The following is a 19364-nucleotide window of genomic DNA, read 5'->3' on the forward strand; positions in this document are numbered from 1 at the left end:
TCAAAAAGCATAAACATTTCCATACTGCCCTCAAAAAAATTTACAAACTTATACTTTTGCCAACAATGTAAGTATTACTACCTTTGCCTATTCCAGCTAATACTGAGTATTTAATTATTCGTTTTTTCTATTTGGAAGTAAAAAAAACTGTTTTATTTTAATTTTATTTCTTGCATTACTAGGAAGCTTGAATTCCACCCCATTCTCAGTTTATTTTGCCCTTTTTTTCCTTCTGTGAATTATTCATTCCTGTTTTTGTTCATTTTTCTCTGAGGTGATCATCTTTTCTCTGATTTGTTTATTTCTCTTTGCATACTAAAGCTGTAGATCCTTTGTCATATATGTTGTGCATATATTCAAGACTGTTTGCTTTTCATTGTTGTTTAGCCATACAGATTCTTTATAAAGTTAAATAATTTGATCATTTAAAATTTTTTTAGTGCCAGTTTATTTTTAATGTATTATTAAATCAAGATATAATTGACATATTAGATTAGTTTCAGGAGCACAACACAATGATTCGATATTTGTATATTTTGTGAGATGATCACCACAATAAGTCTAGTTACCATTCACCACCATACATAGTTGCAATTTTTTTTCTTTTTTTTGTAATGAGGGTTTTTTAGATTCACTCAACTTTCAAATATGTGATACAATATTATTAAGTATAGTCACCATGCTGTACATTAATCTTCATGACATTTATTTTATAACTTGAAGTTTGTACCTTTGATTCCCTTCACCCATTTTGCCCACCTCTGGTAGCCACCAATCTGTTCTCTGTATCTATCAGCTTGGGGTTTTTCTTTTATTTGTTTGTTTGTTCGTTTTGTTTTATAGATTCCACATATAAGTGATATCATACAGTATTTGTCTTTCTGTCTGATTTATTTCACTTAGCATAATGTCCTCAAGGTCTATTCATGTTTTCGGAAGTGGTAAAATTTCATTCCTTTTTAAGGCTGAATAGTATTCCAGTGTGTGTGTGTACCATTTTGTTTATCCACTGATGGACACTTAGGTTGTTTCCATAGCTTGGCTTTTGTAAATAATGCTGCAATGAACATGGAGTACATATATATTTTTGAATTTATGTTTTCATTTTCTTCAGATAAATACCCAGAGTGGAATTGCTGGATCATACGGTAGTTCCATTTCTAATTTTTTGAATGACTTTCATACTGTTTTCCTTAGTGGATGCACCAATTTTACATTCCCACCAACAGTGCACAAGGGTTCTCTATTCTCCACATCCTTGCCAACACTTCTTAGTTCTTGTCTTTTTGCTAATAGTCACTCTAACAGGTGTGAGGTGACATCTCAATGTGGTTTTGATTTGCATTTCCCTGATGATTAGCGATATTGAGCATTTTTTCATGCACCTATTGGATATCTGTATGTCCTCTCTGGAAAAATGTGTGTTCAGATCCTCTGCCCTTCTTTTTTTTTTTTTTTTTTTCGATATGTGGGCCTCTCACTGTTGTGGCCTCTCCCATTGCGGAGTACAGGCTCCGGACGTGCAGGTTCAGCGGCATTGGCCCACGGGCCCAGCCGCTCCACGGCATGTGGGATCTTCCCGACCGGGGTACGAACCCGTGTCCCCTGCATCGGCAGGAGGACTCTCAACCACTGTGCCACCAGGGAATCCCCTGCCAATTTTTTAATAAAAAATTTTTTTATATTGAGGTGTATGAGTTCTTTATATATTTTGGATATTAACCCCTTATCAGATATACAATTTGCGAATGTTTTCTTCCATTCAGTAGGTTGCCTTTTCATTTCATTGATGATTTCCTTTGCTGTGCAGAAGCTTTTTAGTTTGATGTAGTCCCACTTGTTTATTTTCACTTTTGTTCCCTTTGCTTTAGGAGTCAGATTCAAAAAAATCATTGCCAAGACTGATGTCAAGGAGCTTACCACCTACATTTTCTTCTAAGAGTTTTATGGGTTCAGGTCTTACTTCTAAGTCCTTAACCAATTTTGGGTTAATTTGTGTGTGTGATGAAAGAAGTAGTCTAGTTTAATTCTTTTGCGTGTGGCTGTCCAGTTTTCCCAACACTGTTTATTGAAGAGACTGTCCTTTCTCCATTGTATATTCTTGCCTCCTTCATTGTAGATTAATTGACCATATAAGTGTCGGTTTATTTCTGGGCTCTCTGGTCTGTTCCATTGATCTATGTGTGCCAGTTTCTTGGCTTAAAAAACACACGTTTTCATTAACAATTTTTCTAACCCTCAAAAATACAACCTTTATCAAGACTGAAATTTGTTATTTTTATGACAAATAAATGAGATCTGAAGAATACAACAGGTTTGTATTACTCAGCCATTATTTGTTTTGCATCTATTTCTTACCAGAAGCATAAGTGAATAAACACAAAAGACATGCAAAAGTTTAACTCCAAAAGTTTTTCCTTTTAACAACATTTCTGCAATAGACACACTGAAAATTTCCCGGATATACTGAAGCAACAAGGAAACAATGGTGATGGTATAATAAAGCCAGATGATATTTAACTGAAGACTCTCTTGCTCATTTTATTTCATAACCAAAATCCCAAAAAGAGTTTAAAAGGGATTTGGTTCCCCATAGTGCTACCCTGACGTTTGTGTTTGTCGGTAATGCAATCCGTAGATATAGATCTCAAGTCCTGTGGAAAGTTAGCATTAAATTACTGGTTAATGTAACTCTGGAAGAATCGTGTTCAGTACAGCATGTCTTTGAACCAACTCAAGTATCCTTATAGTTGTCCTCCAGTTTATGATGCTGAACATATGGCGCTCTAACCCTGTAAGAAAATAGTAAAGATAAGATTGCCTTGTAGTCTCATTTAGACAGTTAATTTTATCTTTGTTTTCTTAAGTCACATTTCCTTGTTCTTCTCAATGGCGCAAAACTAATTGGCTCTTATCACAGTTACATTACCATTACACAGGCAGATAAAATGAATGCAAAGTAAAAGATCACTACAATCAGAGATATCTGGTTAAAAGGGAGACAGGCTTGCATAAAGTGGTTACACAATCCACAGAAGGCTCTGGCAGAATAATAAATCACTACTTTCTCCAGGTTATCATCTTGTACTCTAGTTCATTATTGTGTATCATTTGTTTTAACCTTGGACTGTCCCCACTACATCTGCTCTGCTGTGATTAATTCTGCTGATGGGAATAAACTGTGGAAGGGCAATGCTGTGCTGCATGACTAATTAGCCTACCGAATTATGTCCATAAATTAACATTTTGTTTTTATTCATTTAAATAAATCAAAGTTGCCCAAACTTATTTTGTACAGATCGCTCTAATACCAATTTATTTTTGTCACTTTTTAGTTAGATCAGATTACTTACGTTTTGGTCAACTAATTCGTAAACGGTTTCTTACCTTTACATTTCTACAGCTACTATAGCCAGGTTATTGCCCCCACTGGCCCAAGTGGAAGAAAATATTTTTTTTTCAGTTAATCTGATCTCTCCATCAGGCTTTCTGCTCTAGTTTACCCTTCCTCTGCTTCCTCCTACCCTCAGTCCTGGCCATGCATCCTCTGTTTTTACTGATTATATGAAAATGACTGTGCTATGGATTGAATGTCTGTCCCTCCCAGACTAATATGTTGAAGTCCTAATCCCCAGTGTGATGGGCCTTTGGGAGGCAATTAGGCTTAGATTAGGACATGAGGGTGGGACCCTCATGATGGGATCAATGTCCTTATAAAAAGAAGAGGAGACACAAAATCTCTCTCCATGTCATGAGGATGCAGCAAGAAGGCTGCAAAGCAGAAAGCATGCTCTCATCAGACATCAAATAGGCCAGCTCCTTGATCTTGGACTTTCCAGCCTCCAGAACTGTGAAAAATAAATGTTTGCTGTTTAAGCCACCCAGTCTATAGTATGTTGTTATAACAGTCCGAACTAAGACAGGTTACTACTGAGAGAAAAAAACCACAACAAATTCTTCTCATAAGAATCTGCTAGAGCCTCTATCAAAAGAAAAGATTTTTTATGATACTGAGGTAGGGACCAAGACCTTGGTCCTTTTAGGCCTTCCCTGAAAACAATGGTTAGGGCCAACGAGGCTCACAGTAAACTTTAAAGGTCTGCTCAAGATTGCTATATGAAAGAATATTATCAGTTATGAAACAGGTTATTTTAAGAACAGAAAAATTGATGGGAAGTGTTTCTATATATTCTGCAGCATTGGGTTGCTTGCCTCCAAAGATTATTTGAACATTAGAACTTAGTCTTTTCAGAATACTATTTCACTGGTCTTATTTTAACAAAAGCATTTAGGCCCTTTTCAATCAGGGGTTCACTCCCTGCCACCTCAGGAGACTGAATAATAGGAGAGAACTTACAAGCCCTCAAGTTAATTTCAGAAAGTTCTCATAGTGACTGTCCTAAACTTATATGCAAGAGTGTGCTGGAGCCAGCTCCTTCCTGCCCACTGGACCTGATTACGCACATTCTTCCCAATTTTGTGTTCAGTGCGGGCAGATTGGTAGCTTGAATTTGGCAGTAGGAGTATTTATTCCATGAAAACATGCAATCAGTACCAGTCAGGACTTTCGTTTTCCAGAGAGCTGGTTGTTAAACCTTTACCAGCACCCCACTGTTTATAAGCCAGGTCAGTGTCGCTAGGCGTGGGTCTCTTACTGTGTCTTTTCTGGTTAAACTGTTAACTGGTTCATAGAAGAGGAATCTTTATATTTATAATCATTCTTCTCCACCCCTTCTCCTCTCTTTTTCTTTCTCTCTCTTTCTTCCTGGGAGCATAGTTCATCCTCCTCCACCTTTCCTCAGTCCTTTGCCCTGTTTCAAATAAATATCCTAGGAGTTCTTTCCGAGTGAGACAATTAGGGAACAGTTATTCCCAGGCCTTTCAACTCAGCTGAGTCAGATACCATCCCAGTTACCTTTCCAGACAGGTTTCCACAATTGTAACACCTGTTTCTTCTTTACACAGGCAGAGTCACCTTATGTTTTCTCTGATACTTAGATGGCTTAGACAGAGGAAAGCATCACATAATTAAATCACTATATCAGAGATAACCAAATCAATACTCAGCTTAGCGACCAGTGTGTTTTCAATGAAAATGAAAGATTTGCATAAGGGTACTTTTTAAACCAAATGAACTTGTTTTATCAGTCTATTTCATGCCTCCTATTACTGTCCTAAACACTGTAGGGGATACAATTGTCATTTCTTACAGAATCCTTCCAAACTTCTTAGGAAAATCAGGACTAATGAAATATATGAAGCAAACAGGAAAGAATTAAGTACTAAATTGTTGAAAACTGGGTTAATGTAAAAAGCTGGAGGGATCAGGAAAGACTTTGTGTTGGGATTTCTTCTTGAGCTTGTCTTTGAGCAATGACTAGGACCGAGGCATGCAGAAAGAAAAAAAGGAGGGCACTCTATGTGGGACCAACAGCATAAGCAAAGGACTTGGCCAGTGAGCAGGTCATAGCTGACTCTCGGGAATTACCGAGAAATTTGGAGGGATCCTGGGAGGTTCCTAAAAGCCAAAAGAAGAATTTGTTAAATGCGACAGGCAATAGGGCTTCTGAACATCAGAATGATGACATTAGAAAGATGCCTTTGAAGACTAATATGTCAGCATTATGAAGGTAAAGATATAGGTTAAGATTAGTGGCAGGGGAACAAGTAGATGCAACTTAGGTGGGCCTTGTTAAAAAGCACATGGGGAGGGCTTCCTTGGTGGTGCAGTGGTTGAGAGTCCTCCTGCCGATGCAGGGGATGTGGGTTCGTGCCCCGGTCCGGGATGATCCCACATGCCGTGGAGCGGCTGGGCCCGTGAGCCATGGCCACTGAGCCTGCGCGTCCGGAGCCTGTGCTCCGCAACGGGAGAGGCCACAACTGTGAGAGGCCCGCGTACCGCAAAAAAATAAAAAATAAAAAAAAATAAAACCACATGGGTACGTCATCAAGGAGCAGTTCAAGGCCACGACTAGGTGGCAAGCTGCTTATTCACTGGGGCAGAGGTAAGGGTATGGAAAGTGGGAGAGTAGCCTTAGTGGGGTTAGAAGGGGGCTTCAAAAGCATGGAATCCAAGAGACATGCTTAGGCATGATACTGGCAACTGCCAGAATCATGAGAGTTGATGTGATAGGCAGAGCACAGTGATGGGAAATCTAGGTGATGGTGCAAGAGAGTTGACCAGATGTGATAATGCAGCAGGTGTGGGAGAAATCATTCCAGCCTTCTCCTCAGGAAAGGATGCAGACACTAGAGCCAGCACACTTCTAGGGCCTTGACATCACCAGGGGTGCAGTATAGGGCCCTAGTCCAAATAAGAGCCAGGGCACAGAGCTGATAGAATATGGAGAGGAGAGATAATGAAAGGAAAATCCTGATCTAATGGCTGACACAGGAAGAATGTCAGAGTTTGCCAACCCAAGGAATGCCAAGGCCTGAGGGTTGGTCCTCATATAGCAGACCTTGGGCTGAGCTATGTTGATGGTAAAAGGAAACCAACAACTGTGGGTGCCTGTTGCATCACTGTGATCAATTCTAGGCCTACACCAGGTTACAGATTCAAAGCTGTTGATCCTGAGTTTTTAGGATTAGTTCAGAAACTAGCAAATCCCTGTGAGAGCAGCTGAGGAAGGAGAGGTGGGAGACAAAATAAGGGTTGACCCTAGGAACTGACGCAATAATACAGGTAGTAAGAGTCAATAATTTAACTTTTTAATATTTTAACCTAGTGATCTATGTTTTGAAGAAGTATACATGCTTGAGGGGCAAAGGAAGCAGAGAAGTTGGAAAAACTTGAAAGGTATTTACATTCAACTTCAGCAAAATTTTGAATAACTATCATGTTCAGAGATTGTATTCTGATTCATTTAGATTTCTGATTACTTAAGCTATGTAGAAATTTTTCGGAACATAAACTCTTCTATTTATTTTTCTTAGGTTAGCTTAACTTTCCTGACTTATGGTAGTATAATGAACACAATTTAATATTACTTCAATAATTGGAGATTGCATAGAACTCACAGTCATTACTCTTTCCTGAAAAGACTGAAAGTATTTCTAGACAATTCTTTATTAGCTCCAGGGCTACATTTTTGTAAATGACGCACCAATTTGAGCTTATTTTTTCATCATTTGCCTGTAGGAATTCAGTATGTTTTACTAAATATGTTGAGGGTCCCATTTAATTCTGAGGGACTGTTATTCCATGGTTTCCTTACAAGTCTAGGGTATACACCTAAACACAAAAAAGGGTTAATTGAGGATTTTGCTTGTTTGAATACATGTGAGCTATCAAACTTTGAATAAATAACATTTTAGAGTATTTCTTAAAATTTCCACATTATACTATCCAAATTCTGTTACCAAATAGAGGAACACAGGAAACAGTCTCCTAAGCGAGTCTATTAATAGAGGGAGATTTCTGTTTCAGGCGAAGGAAAGGAGGAAATCTAGGCTTTATTTCATGTACACACCATGTGACCAAAACTGTTCTAGCTGTTTCACACATGTTCATCTTGAATCACAACAATTGTGTGAGATATTTTGTCTCCATTATGGAGATGAGGAATCAGAGATTCAAAGACATATACTAACTGGGTGGTAACATAGCTGGTAAGCAGTACACCCAGGAATGGAAATTCAGGTCTATCTAATTCTAAAGCTAATTTTTATTTTCACTGCCCCGTGCTCCAGAAATATGTCTGTATACATAAACTGTTATGAAAGAAATGTCAAAATCCATTTTTTTCAGATACTGAAGCTATGAAGTCTATATCAATATATATTTCTGAGCCAATAAAACAAAATTATCCCTACAGATCACTCCCCCCAAAAAATACCTTTTTCTATGTAATAATTCAATATTGCTCAAAGTAAAAATCACCTGAGAAGTCTCCCTGGTCTAGAAATAGCCCTACAAAAGGGATGTCATGTAAGTTTCATCTTCTATGTCAGCTCTTATCAATTGGTAGGGCTGCCTGGATCCCTGCATGGAGAAGAAATCTGAAGTTATGTCTCGAGTCAGCAGGAAGGAGCCTTGGGATCCATTAGAGATGAAGGCCATGGTCATGGGAGAGGAAAATGGCAACTCACGTACCATGTATTGCCTAGAACTGCCACAAGTATTAATAAAGTAGTATGTAATTTGGGAGGCTACTGCTCAAAATTGCCTTCCACACTCAAAATTCTCTCTATTAATTTCATTTTGAGGACTTAGTATTTCCTAAGCTTGCATCATCATAAGAATCATCTAGATTAATTGTTTGAAAATATTGTTTTCCAGGCCTCCCTGGAGATTCAGGAGGTTAAAAGTGGGAAGTCAGGAATTTTATCATCTGGCAAGTTTAGGAATACTTGAGTTGCTTTTGCATTCAGAAAGCCCCTGTGAAAGACAAACATTGCATTATTAAGCAGTAATAATTTAAGACATAATCTTCCCAGTAAAGATTTGAGTACTTACAGGCCAGGGGCAAACAATAGATCAATTTGATGGTGACTGGTGATCAGAGAAATTCAGAGCAGGTGATAACTTACCTACTTTATCTGGCTCTGCCCAACTTACTGACTTAATCTCATTCTGCTTTGCCTCTGGCCCGTGCTACTCCAGCCAGACTGGTCTTCTTTCTGTTGCTCTAATACGTGCAGGCTCCCACCTCAAAGTCTTTGCCCTTGCTGGTCCCCTGCACGGTATGTCATTCCTGGAGACCTTCACAGGGCCGGTGTCCTTTTAATCCTCTCTTAAGTGGTAGGGCTGTTAAGTGAACAAGCCAAATGGCAAGCAAAGAGAAGGAAGAAAAGCAGAGTTTTTGTTTGTTTGTTTGTTTTGCAGTACGCGGGCCTCTCACCGTTGTGGCCTCTCCCGCCGCGGAGCATAGGCTCCGGACGCGCAGGCCCAGCAGCCATGGCTCACGGGCCCAGCCGCTCCACGGCATGTGGGATCTTCCCGGACCGGGGCACAAACCCGTGTCCCCTGCATCGGCAGGCGGACCCCCAACCACTGCGCCACCAGGGAAGCCCCAAAAGCACAGTTTTAAATCTGTGAAGCAGATTCATTGCCTAGCTGATAACCAAACTCTTTAATTTTGTGAAACAGAGGATCCTACCTCTTTCTTTGCTCTAAGCAATGAGTTATGCCAGTCATTGCATAGCATCTGCAGTGAAATCAGGGTAAAGAAAGTAATGGTTTTCCTAGAAAAGAAGGAAACAATGACAAGTATAAAAACAGAGAATAGAGTCACTGGTTGCAAAATAATTAAATTTGGGTAAAATGTATTATTTAAAACCGCTCCCTGCCTTATCTTTTCTGATTCTTGCAGGGCGCTCATAAGTCTAATCATCTGACTGTATCTTTGAAATAGAATTAGGATTTGGGAAGCATCTTACTAAACACTGAAGCCACTCTGAAGAAAACATCATTAATCACGTCATCTGATAAGGGATACTGTCAGTGTTACGTTTAGAAACTATACTCAATGAATTCCAGTAAACAACCCACGTGTGCATTAGGGATTAGGAAAATGAGGGCTTCTTTGTTTACTATAAATCTAAAAAAATATTACGTTGGCCTAATTTCTCAAAATGGAACCCACCTGGACTCATCTGGTCTCCCAGTTGCATAGGCGTTCTAGTCCAGTTCAGTTTGCACAATGCTGAGACATTCTTTTCAGAAAGTATTATTTTCACTGCAACAGTCATCTACAGAAAACATATCGAAAAAGCTACAATAGTTCCCTATTGCTTTTTTTTTTTTTTTTTTTTTTTTTTTACTGGACCAGGGCACGAACCCGTGTCCCCTGCATCGGCAGGTGGACTCTCAACCACTGCACCACCAAGGAAGCCCCCTATTGCTTTTTAAATAAATAAAAATCTTTAGGTTGGTATTTAAGACACTTACTTAGACATTTTTAGGTTTACCCACCATTAGGTAAGATTTATATCAATTTTGAAAAATCAACTGAAGCATAATATCTGACTGCTTAGTATTAAACATTATAGGAATCATCATAAAGGTACAAAGAATATATGAAATATTCCCAGTCCTTAATGATGACCCAAATTAATCTCACAAGAGAAGGCAACATTGTAGAGAATGCCGCACACAATAGGAATTTACGGGAGAGAGAAAGAGATCAGATATTGAGATGTTTGTAAAAGAAATAGGCCTTGAAGAAAGGTAAGATTTAGTCACGTGGAGGATAATAGCGAGGCTACTGGAGGTGAGTTGAATTGTATAGAGGAGTTACGGCAGAGATTTGCAGGTATTTTCTGGGGCAATGAATAGATCAATACGAATGAAGTGGAAAGTTTATATTGGTAGTAGCGGACCAGATTTTGATGGCTATACATGAAAACGAAGGGTGGATTTTTCTGTAAATAATGAAAAAAAATAGAAACTTTTGATTATGGGATTAAAGTTATGAAAGTAATATTTTAGGAATAAGTCTGGCAGAAGTACAGAGGGAATCTGAAGGATGATATTAGGGTAAGCAAGTGCTTACCTTAGACATTAGTGTATGAAGAGGCCTCAACCCTTCTGATTTGCCCACAGCGGCTGAAACGAGCTGTATCAGCGGGATGGCGGGGAAAAAGTCTGACAAGAGCCAAGAGTTGGGAGGAAAGTCCCTGTACTATAGTGTTATAAAAAGTCAAGTGAAGGGGATTCTCTGGTGGCACAGTGGTTGAGAGTCCGCCTGCCGATGCAGGGGACACGGGTTCCTGCCCCGGTCCAGGAGGGTCCCACATGCCACGGGGCGGCTGGGCCTGTGGGCTATGGCCGCTGAGCCTGCGTGTCCAGAGCCTGTGCTCCACAGCGGGAGAGGTCACAACAGTGAGAGGCCCGCGTACCGCAAAAAACAAACAAAAACAAAAAAAAGTCAAGTGAAGAAGGCACCTTGATAAGAAAATAGTTATAAATTTTGTAATGGTTTTTAGAAAGATCAAGGAGAATGAGGGAGGTCAATAAAAACAAATAAATATTTACTTAGTCTGAAGGGAAACCATCAGAAGACCAGAAAAATAAACAATTCCCAGTTAATATAAAGTATATGGAAACCAATTGCCAACAAACCAATTGCCGGCTCTTTCCCAATAGAACTGAAGAGCTGGACTTTCATAGAGATAAAATAATCCCCCAAAAGGAACTTGTGTAGCAAATTTCTAGAAAAACTCTCAAAGGGTTATTGGGTATTGAGAAAGGGAAGGGTCTATGAGCAATTTATTGAATTAAATTAAAACATTAAAGAGCAGTGGAATGGTTGTGACTGTCTCCAACTTTTAGACCAGTAGACTTCAGAATTTTGCCTCAAGAGACAATTTGTGAGTTCGGTTCTTAAAAGTGAGAGGGGATAACTTCATGTGGGCTTTTAGGCTTGAAAAGTGCAGTATCCAAAGTAAGTTATGGTCACCCCAATAGCTAGGAAATCTTTGCAGCCAGAAGTCAAAATATCCATCATAAAGGAAAGGCCCCCTGCTATACTTCTTTCTCTCCACTACTGTATGTCCTCAATAAAACAGCTAATACTGGGAAGTAGAATTAAAAGTTAAATATAATTAAAATCTACAAAGAGAATCGAGATATTGTATTCCATAAAATGAAAAATAATGTCAATGATATCAACCATAAAAAAAGAGAGGAAGCTGTCAAAAACAAAAGGAGTATGTGAAAATTAAAAGTAGGGTTGCTTGATATTGAAAGGAAATTCAATAGATGGGATGAATAATAAAATTAATTACTAATAGAATTAACTGAAGACTGAATTAACTGGAGGATCAAATTAAAGAATTAACCACCAACCCAGTGACAAAGAATAAAATGATGAAAAATATGAGGAGGTTATAAGATAGGGAAGATACATCCAGAAAATAAAATACCCATCTAATAGGGGATCCAAAAAAAGATAAACAGAGAAGGGAAAAGATGCAGTGTAGTAGGTTGAATAATAGCTCCCAATGACAGCACTCATTTATTTTCTCCTGTCTCTGTACCCTTTGATTTTGTGCCTGTCACGGGGTCCCCACAATGAGATAAGAGGGTACCTCACCAATCCTTCCTGGATAACTATTTCCATTCCTGCCTTCTGCTGAGATGGTAGATTGGATCTGTGAGTTACATCATCCTCTTCACATCCTTCTGAGCTTTGCCTAGAATCTCCTTTCATGTCTCTATTTCTACCAACAGTCTCTTCAAAGTCATCTAGGCTTTTATTATCATGTACCTCAAAATTCTTCCAAGCCTTTCAGGAACCTAGCCAAAAATCATAGGCAGTGCTAAGTCCAAAGACAGTCCCTTTCTAGCATAAAATGATGACCTAACATCATAATTTAAACGTATTTTATAGTGTAGGAGATATACCACCTCATAAATTTGAAGAATGTTATTTTGAAAGTCATTTTATCATGTTTAAAGGGAAAGGCCATAGATCCAGTGGCTTACCAAGATTAGAATTTTCTGCCTCGCTCAATAAGCATTCCATAGATTACCACATTATATTCTCTAAATTCATGGATGCTGAGCTGCACCGTGTTACTATGTTACCCACAGAAATCAATTTTCTCATAAAGTAACTAATGATTGCACCCCAAGCTGCACTGCAAAATGCTCCATTTAGATAGAAGAACACCTGCAGCAAATCCAGAATGTCATAGAGAATGATGCCATCTTCACCTTGAAGTTTGTATAGACCATCCAAACACAACGTAAGTTTGAAATCTATCTTCTGTTTAACTTTCTAAAAATAAAAAGTACATTAAAACAAACGTCTTCCAAGCCTATTCCCAATACTTAATTCCAAAGCCACTTCCACATTTTTAGGTACTTGTTACAGCAGCACTCCATTTCCTGGTATAAACACTGTATTAGTTTTCTACAGCTCCAGTAACAAATTATCACAAACTGGATGGCTTAAAATGACAGAAATTTATTCTGTCGTAGTTCTGTAGGACAAAAGCCTGAAATCAAGGAAGGTGTCAGTAGACCTGGCCCTTTCTGGAGGTTCTGAGGGAGAATTTGTTCCATGCCTCTCCCTTAGCCCCTGGTGGCTGCTGTAATCCTTGACAATCCTTGGCTTGTAGATGCATCACTCCAATATCTGCCTCCATCTTCATGTCACTTTCTCCTCTGTGTCTCTCTCTCAAATCTCCCTCTGCTTTTCACTTATAGGGACACCTGTCATTGTTTTTAAGGCCCACCCTAAATCCAGGATGATCTCATCTGGAAAACCTAAACCTAATTACACCTACAAAGACCCTTTATCTCAATAAGGACACCTTATCCAAATAAGGTTCAGGCGGCTATGACATGGATATGTCTTTCGTGAGGTGGGCCTCTATTCAACTCACTACAGTCTGCTCTCTAGCCCCTGCCAAGTTCACATCTGTCCCACATCCATACAAAACACATTTACCTCATCCCAACATTCCACCAAAGTCTCAACCCATTACAACATCAACCCTAAGTTCAAAATCTCATCAAAATATCATCAACTCAAAAGTCATAAATCTCATTATTAAATTATCTGAATCAGAGACGAGTGAAACTCTGAGTATAAACCATCCTGGAGCAAAACTTTTCTCCATATGGGGACTGGTGAAGCAGTTATCTGCTTCTAAAATACAATGGTGGGACAGGCATGGGATATACACTCTCATTCCCAAATAGAGAAATTTAAAGGAACAAAGGGGTTGCACATCCCAAGAAAGTATGAAATCCAGCAGGGCAAATTTCTTTAGGTTTTAAGGACTGGGAGTAATTCTCTGTGGCTTGATGCTCCACTTGCTGGGTCCACAGCTCCAGCCTCTGGGCCTGCGACAGTGGCTCCATCAGCCTCTGGGTTCACAGCAGAGGCTCAGTCAGAGTAGCACAAGTCTGCAACTGAGTAGCTCTATCAGCCTATTTCCTGCCTGTAGAATCCTAGAAGTCATGCCTCAATCTCATCTTACATAAATTTTTTAAAATTCTCTATTACAAGAGTACAAAAGTTATTCCACATTTTCTTCCAGTGTTTTACAGTTTTGTTCCTTATAACCATTCCTTCTGGAATTTATTTTTGTGCATCATTTAAAGACAAAAACAAAAAACAAAAAAAAAATGCTGCCCCAATTAGTAGTCAGTTATCCAGCATCATTGACTGATCAGTGCATTACTTATCCAATGACATGATATGCCAGTTTTATCATATATATGAGCTGGTATGTAATACTATTGAGTGTTTAAAACAGTTTTTGGTCAATAGGCATAAGCACACTATCGCTTTCAGCTATGGAAACTGCTACTTTGCTAACCATGGGGTGAATATATTCTGCAGTATGTGGTATTTACTATGGTATGGCCTCTTTCATCTATTTTGTATTCTGAGAACAGTTTGTCCAAAATGACTGCTTGTATGTGTAAAAGTAACATTGGATATGCTTCATATAAACAAGGTTATAATGTTATAATGGTGCTTAAAGTGGAAGTTTTAAGGAGGCTGGAAGTGCTTTCCAGGATATAGTCAAGAAAGCAGAAAGTTAAGATCATCAAGGAGCTAGATATTGATAAATGACAACTGACATTAAGAAGCACATTATAAGCATCACTGTTATCTGATTGATGAACATGTATATGAAGATACTTAGGAAAAAAAACTATTTTAAATTAAAAATATTTTAAACTATTTTATTACAGATTTTAAAATAATTTGCTTTACATTGTGGCTCAATTTTTATGTGGATTTTATCTTAATAATTGTGATAATATTCATAATAATTTCACAAAAAATTTTATCAGTTTCACTTCTTTCTTTGCTCACCATTATCTCTTTCATTCCATGTGTTCCTCCTAGTTGTACATACTTGTTGTTTTCAGTATCCTCAAGTGATACTTTCAGGAAGCATTCATGGTGGTAAAATTTCTGAGTCTTTTAATATATAAAAATGCCTTAATTTTGTCCTCAAACTTAAATAATAGTTTGGCTAAGCACACAAATTTAAGTTAAAAGGAGTATTCCTTTAGAACTGCAAAAATATTGTTCCATTTTGCTTATTACCTGAGAGATCAAATGAGAATTCTGACAGCAACTGAATATTATTTCTTTAGAACTATCTTACATTTTACCTTTCAGAAACTTTTAGGGCCTGTCTGAATTTTCTTGGAAATCAGAAATTTCAGGATATATCTTAATGTGGACTTTTTCTCACATACATGCAGACTTTTTATTGGTTTTCCCTACAAGAGACAATAACATAAGTTTTAAAATATAAATCTGAAGTCATCTGACAGGGAAGGAAGAAAGATTGAAATGAAATGCTTAATCAAAAGGTACTACAACACCACCTAAAATCTACTACCATGGCAGTAGCAGGCTAAGATTAAGCTACAGCAAAAACATCTGATGAAAATTTTAGACTATATAGCAGGAAGTGGATTTGCTTTCCAGAAGACTGGTACACTGATAATTTGGATCCAACAGGATGTTTGACCAGGAAAATGTCAAGATGGTTAGAAGTAAAACTAAATCAAAAAGAACAGGTACACTGGAGAATCCAAAACATGTAATCTCCAAACAGATGGTGACAGATTTATCTTCTTCCTCTCGTGAAGCATTTGCTACACTTTGCAGCCTTTTCTCATAATCCTACCCAATGGCTGTTCAAGCTGAAAGCTGCTGCTCTTGCCTTGCAGATGGCTCAGCAACCACGTGAACTAGGTTTGGGTTGCACAGGACTCGATTAATTTAGCATGGATCTTGGAGAACTTGTGACAAATGGGGAAGAGGGGAGGGGAATACAGGGAATAAGAGGGGGTTGGTGGGATTGAGATGTGGTGGTGGTGGATTGGGTTGGTTGCATTTTTAGTTGCTCTGAACAAAGTGAACCCTGAAGCATTCACATATAAAGTAGTCTAAGTTTCCCCAATTAATTTTATTCAACTCCACACAACACCTTCAAAGTCTGAAGTCAGCAGCTGAACTGTAGTTACAGCTGCAAGGCTCACAAAATCATCAAAGAAACCAGAATGAGACAACCCAGATAGGATATTCCAGCAATTATTCTTAATCTGTCTTTCTCCAATCTAAAATAAGCATCTAATATACATGATGTGGGATGTAGAAAGCCACGCTGGAACAAACAGGGTCTTCTGCCGAACTTTTCATCAAACACCAAGGGAAACCAACGGTCAGGGTATATTTTTATTTTATCTTATTTTATTTAAAATACAACAACCCCAACGTTATTCTATCACAACGGGACATGGCTGAACAGGTAGGAGACAGATTCCCCATTGTGAGTTCTTCTGATGGCTTCGGCAAGGATCATGGAGATGTCGATCACCCGTATTTTGGAGCAATGCTTCACCTTATCCTCCTAAGGTATGGTATTGGTGACTACTACTGCTTCAAAGCCTGCACTGTTGATGTGAGTAATGGCCGGGCCAGAAAAGATTCCATGAGTCAAGATCACATAAACTCTGGTGGCTCCAGCTGAGAAAAGTTTGTCAGCTGCATGGCAGATTGTATCACAAGGGTCAGCCATGTCATCCACAGGATAGCCACACAATCCTTCACATATCCCACTAGTACCATTCGGTCCACTTCATTGGCCTTCTTCGGTTCTTTGTGAATCAAGGCAAAGTCCACATTCAGTCTTTCTGCAACGGAGGTCACTCTCTTAGCTCCACCAGCATCTGGAGAGACAATTGTGCCGTTCCTCCACTCAGAGATATTCTCCTTTATCCACTTCAGGACAGCTGGATCTGCATACAAATTGTCTACTGGGATATCAAAAAAGCCTTGAATTTGAGAAGCGTTGGTCCATCGTGATGATATGATCTGCACCTGCTATAGACAGCGTATTTACAAGTTTGGCGGAGATTGCAGCTCGGCTCTTATCCTCCTTATCCTGCGGGCACAGGGGAAGCACGGGATGACTGCAGTAACTCGGCTGGTTGGAGCAATCTTGCAGGCATTAATCATGATCAAAAGCTCCATTCGATTGTCGTTGATTTCGCCACAACCACTCTGCAATATGTGGACATCCCCTCACACTCTCGCCTATTTCCACGCTGGTCTTCCTGGTTGCTGAATTTCTTAGTCGCCACCTTGCCCAGCTCCTGGCCCAATCGGTCGGCAGTTTTCTGGGATAAGTCCTGGCGGGAGCTGCCGCTGAAGATTTTGATATTTGGCATTTTGGTCAACTGCCCTAGGCTCTCTACGTCCGGTGATCACCCCGGCAGTTGAGAAAGGAACAGGGGTCAGACCACAGACTATTCCAGCTCCTAGACAGGCGCAAGAGCTCCGGTTGTTACTCAGCTGTTCCGGTCTCTTCCGGATGTGCGCCGCTCTAAACTGCCTTCTGGGTCTTCAAAAAAAAAAATTCCTTCTTGGCACCCAGTTCACGCTTCTAAACTAAAGAATCAAGTCTTGGGCTTCCCTAGTAGTGCAGTGGTTGAGAGTCCGCCTGCCGATGCAGGGAACACGGGTTCGTGCCCCGGTCCGGGAGGATCCCACATGCCACGGAGCGGCTGGGCCGGTGAGCCACGGCCGCTGACTCTGCGCGTCCGCAACCTGTGCTCCGCGGCGGGAGAGGCAACAACAGTGAGAGGCCCGCGTACCGCAAAAAAAAAAAAAAAAAAAAAAACCAAATCTTTTTTCAGTTCATGGATTTTTTTTTCCTCCTCTATTAGTGCTTGTATTAGTTTCCAAGGGCAGCTTAAATCTGAATACGTAAAAATGTAAAATTTCTACAAGGCAAAACACGTAGCTTTGAAAGGAAAGTTCTGGACTGGAGGAAATGTGGAAAACGTACCCAGAGTTCTTCCAACTGGGTGAGAAAAAGATAAGTAGGAGCAAACGTATGAAAAAATGCTACAAATCAAGAAATTGACATTCATTTTCACATACCAGGTAAGCCAAAATTATAAAATAGATAACTCCTTCTAGTCTAATGGAAAGTGTAAGTGTGTAGATTTTGCAAGGGAAATTGAGTACATAACATACGGCTCAATGTGTCTTCTAGGAATCTACTCAACAGAAAGATTCACAAAGTATATTGATAACAGTATTTTTTACTGTATTAATCCATTTAGTCAATATTTCCCGAGGTGTTCTGTGTCAGGTGTTGCCCCATTTACAGGGTATAAGATGATGAATGACAAATAGTAACCTCTCTAGAATTGCTTATAAAAGCAAAATATGGAAACCAAAAATGTCTGTCAATAGCTAAATTATCAGATAATGTATTGTACATACACAGGCAGCCATTAAAGAGACCACAGTAGTCATATGGAAGAAGTCATATGGAAGTGTCTCCAAATTATTTAATTTACTTTTTTTCATTTAAAAATTTTATTTTTTATTGGAGTATAGTTGCTTTACACTGCTGTGTCAATTTCTGCTGTACAGCAAAGTGAATCATATACATATATCCCCTCTTTTTTGGATTTCTTTACCATTTAGGTCACCAGAGAGTACTGGGTAGACCTCCCTTTGCTGTACAGTAGGTTCTCATTAGTTACCTATTTTATACATAGTAGTGTATATATGTCAATCTCAATCTCCCAATTCATTCCACCTCCTCCCCCTTCCCCCTTGGCGTCCATAGGTTTGTCCTCTACATCTGTGTCTCTCTTTCTGCTTTGCAAATAAGATCATCTATACCATTTTTCTAGATTCCACATATATGCGTTAATATACGATATTTGTTTTTCTCTTTCTGACTTACTTCACTCTGTATGACAGTCTCTAGGTCCATCCACGTCTCTGCAAATGACACAATTTCATTCCTTTTTATGACTGAGTAATATTCCATTGTATATATGTACCACATCTTCTTTATCCATTCCTCTGTTGATGGACACTTAGGTTGCTTCCATGACCTGGCTACTGTAAATAGTGCTGCAGTGGACATTGGGGTGCATGTTTCTTTTTGAATTATGGTTCTTGGGTATATGCCCAGTAGTGGGATTGCTGGGTCATATGATAGTTCTATTTTTAGTTTTCTAAGGAACCTCCATACTGTTCTCCATAGTGGCTGTATCAAGCTATATTCCCACCAACAGTGTAAGAGGGTTCCCTTTTCTCCACACCCTCTCCAGCATTTATTGTTTGTAGGTTTTTTGATGATGGCCGTTCTGACCAGTGTGAGGTGATCCAAGATATTTTTAAATGTAAAAAAATCATTCACAAAAATATGCATAGTATGATATTTATGTGTTTAAAATTAAGTAATAATCAAAGCATCAAATCATTAAGGAAGTCCTTTTTATTATGATTACCTTTGCAGAGGGGAGTAGGTTGGTTGTACTTGGGGATGAATATGTCACAATTTATTGACATCTATTAATGTAATATTGAACTTTCATTACTTTTATAATTTAAAAAAGACTAACAAAA

General features: G+C 39.0%; 1 protein-coding gene across 1 annotated transcript; it reads right to left on the minus strand.

The window, feature by feature from the left end:
* Window positions 1-16212: 16212 nt before the first annotated feature.
* Window positions 16213-17176, minus strand: PRPS1L1 (phosphoribosyl pyrophosphate synthetase 1 like 1). Its single transcript, XM_024738463.1, is given in 6 exon segments — window positions 16213-16517; window positions 16520-16782; window positions 16784-16877; window positions 16880-17010; window positions 17012-17040; window positions 17042-17176. Coding segments are annotated over 6 exon segments (939 nt in total). The 5' UTR covers window positions 17159-17176.
* Window positions 17177-19364: the final 2188 nt, after the last annotated feature.

Source organism: Neophocaena asiaeorientalis, unplaced genomic scaffold (assembly GCF_003031525.2).
Source record: "Neophocaena asiaeorientalis asiaeorientalis breed wild unplaced genomic scaffold, Neophocaena_asiaeorientalis_V1.1 scaffold89, whole genome shotgun sequence".
Taxonomy (NCBI): domain Eukaryota; kingdom Metazoa; phylum Chordata; class Mammalia; order Artiodactyla; family Phocoenidae; genus Neophocaena; species Neophocaena asiaeorientalis.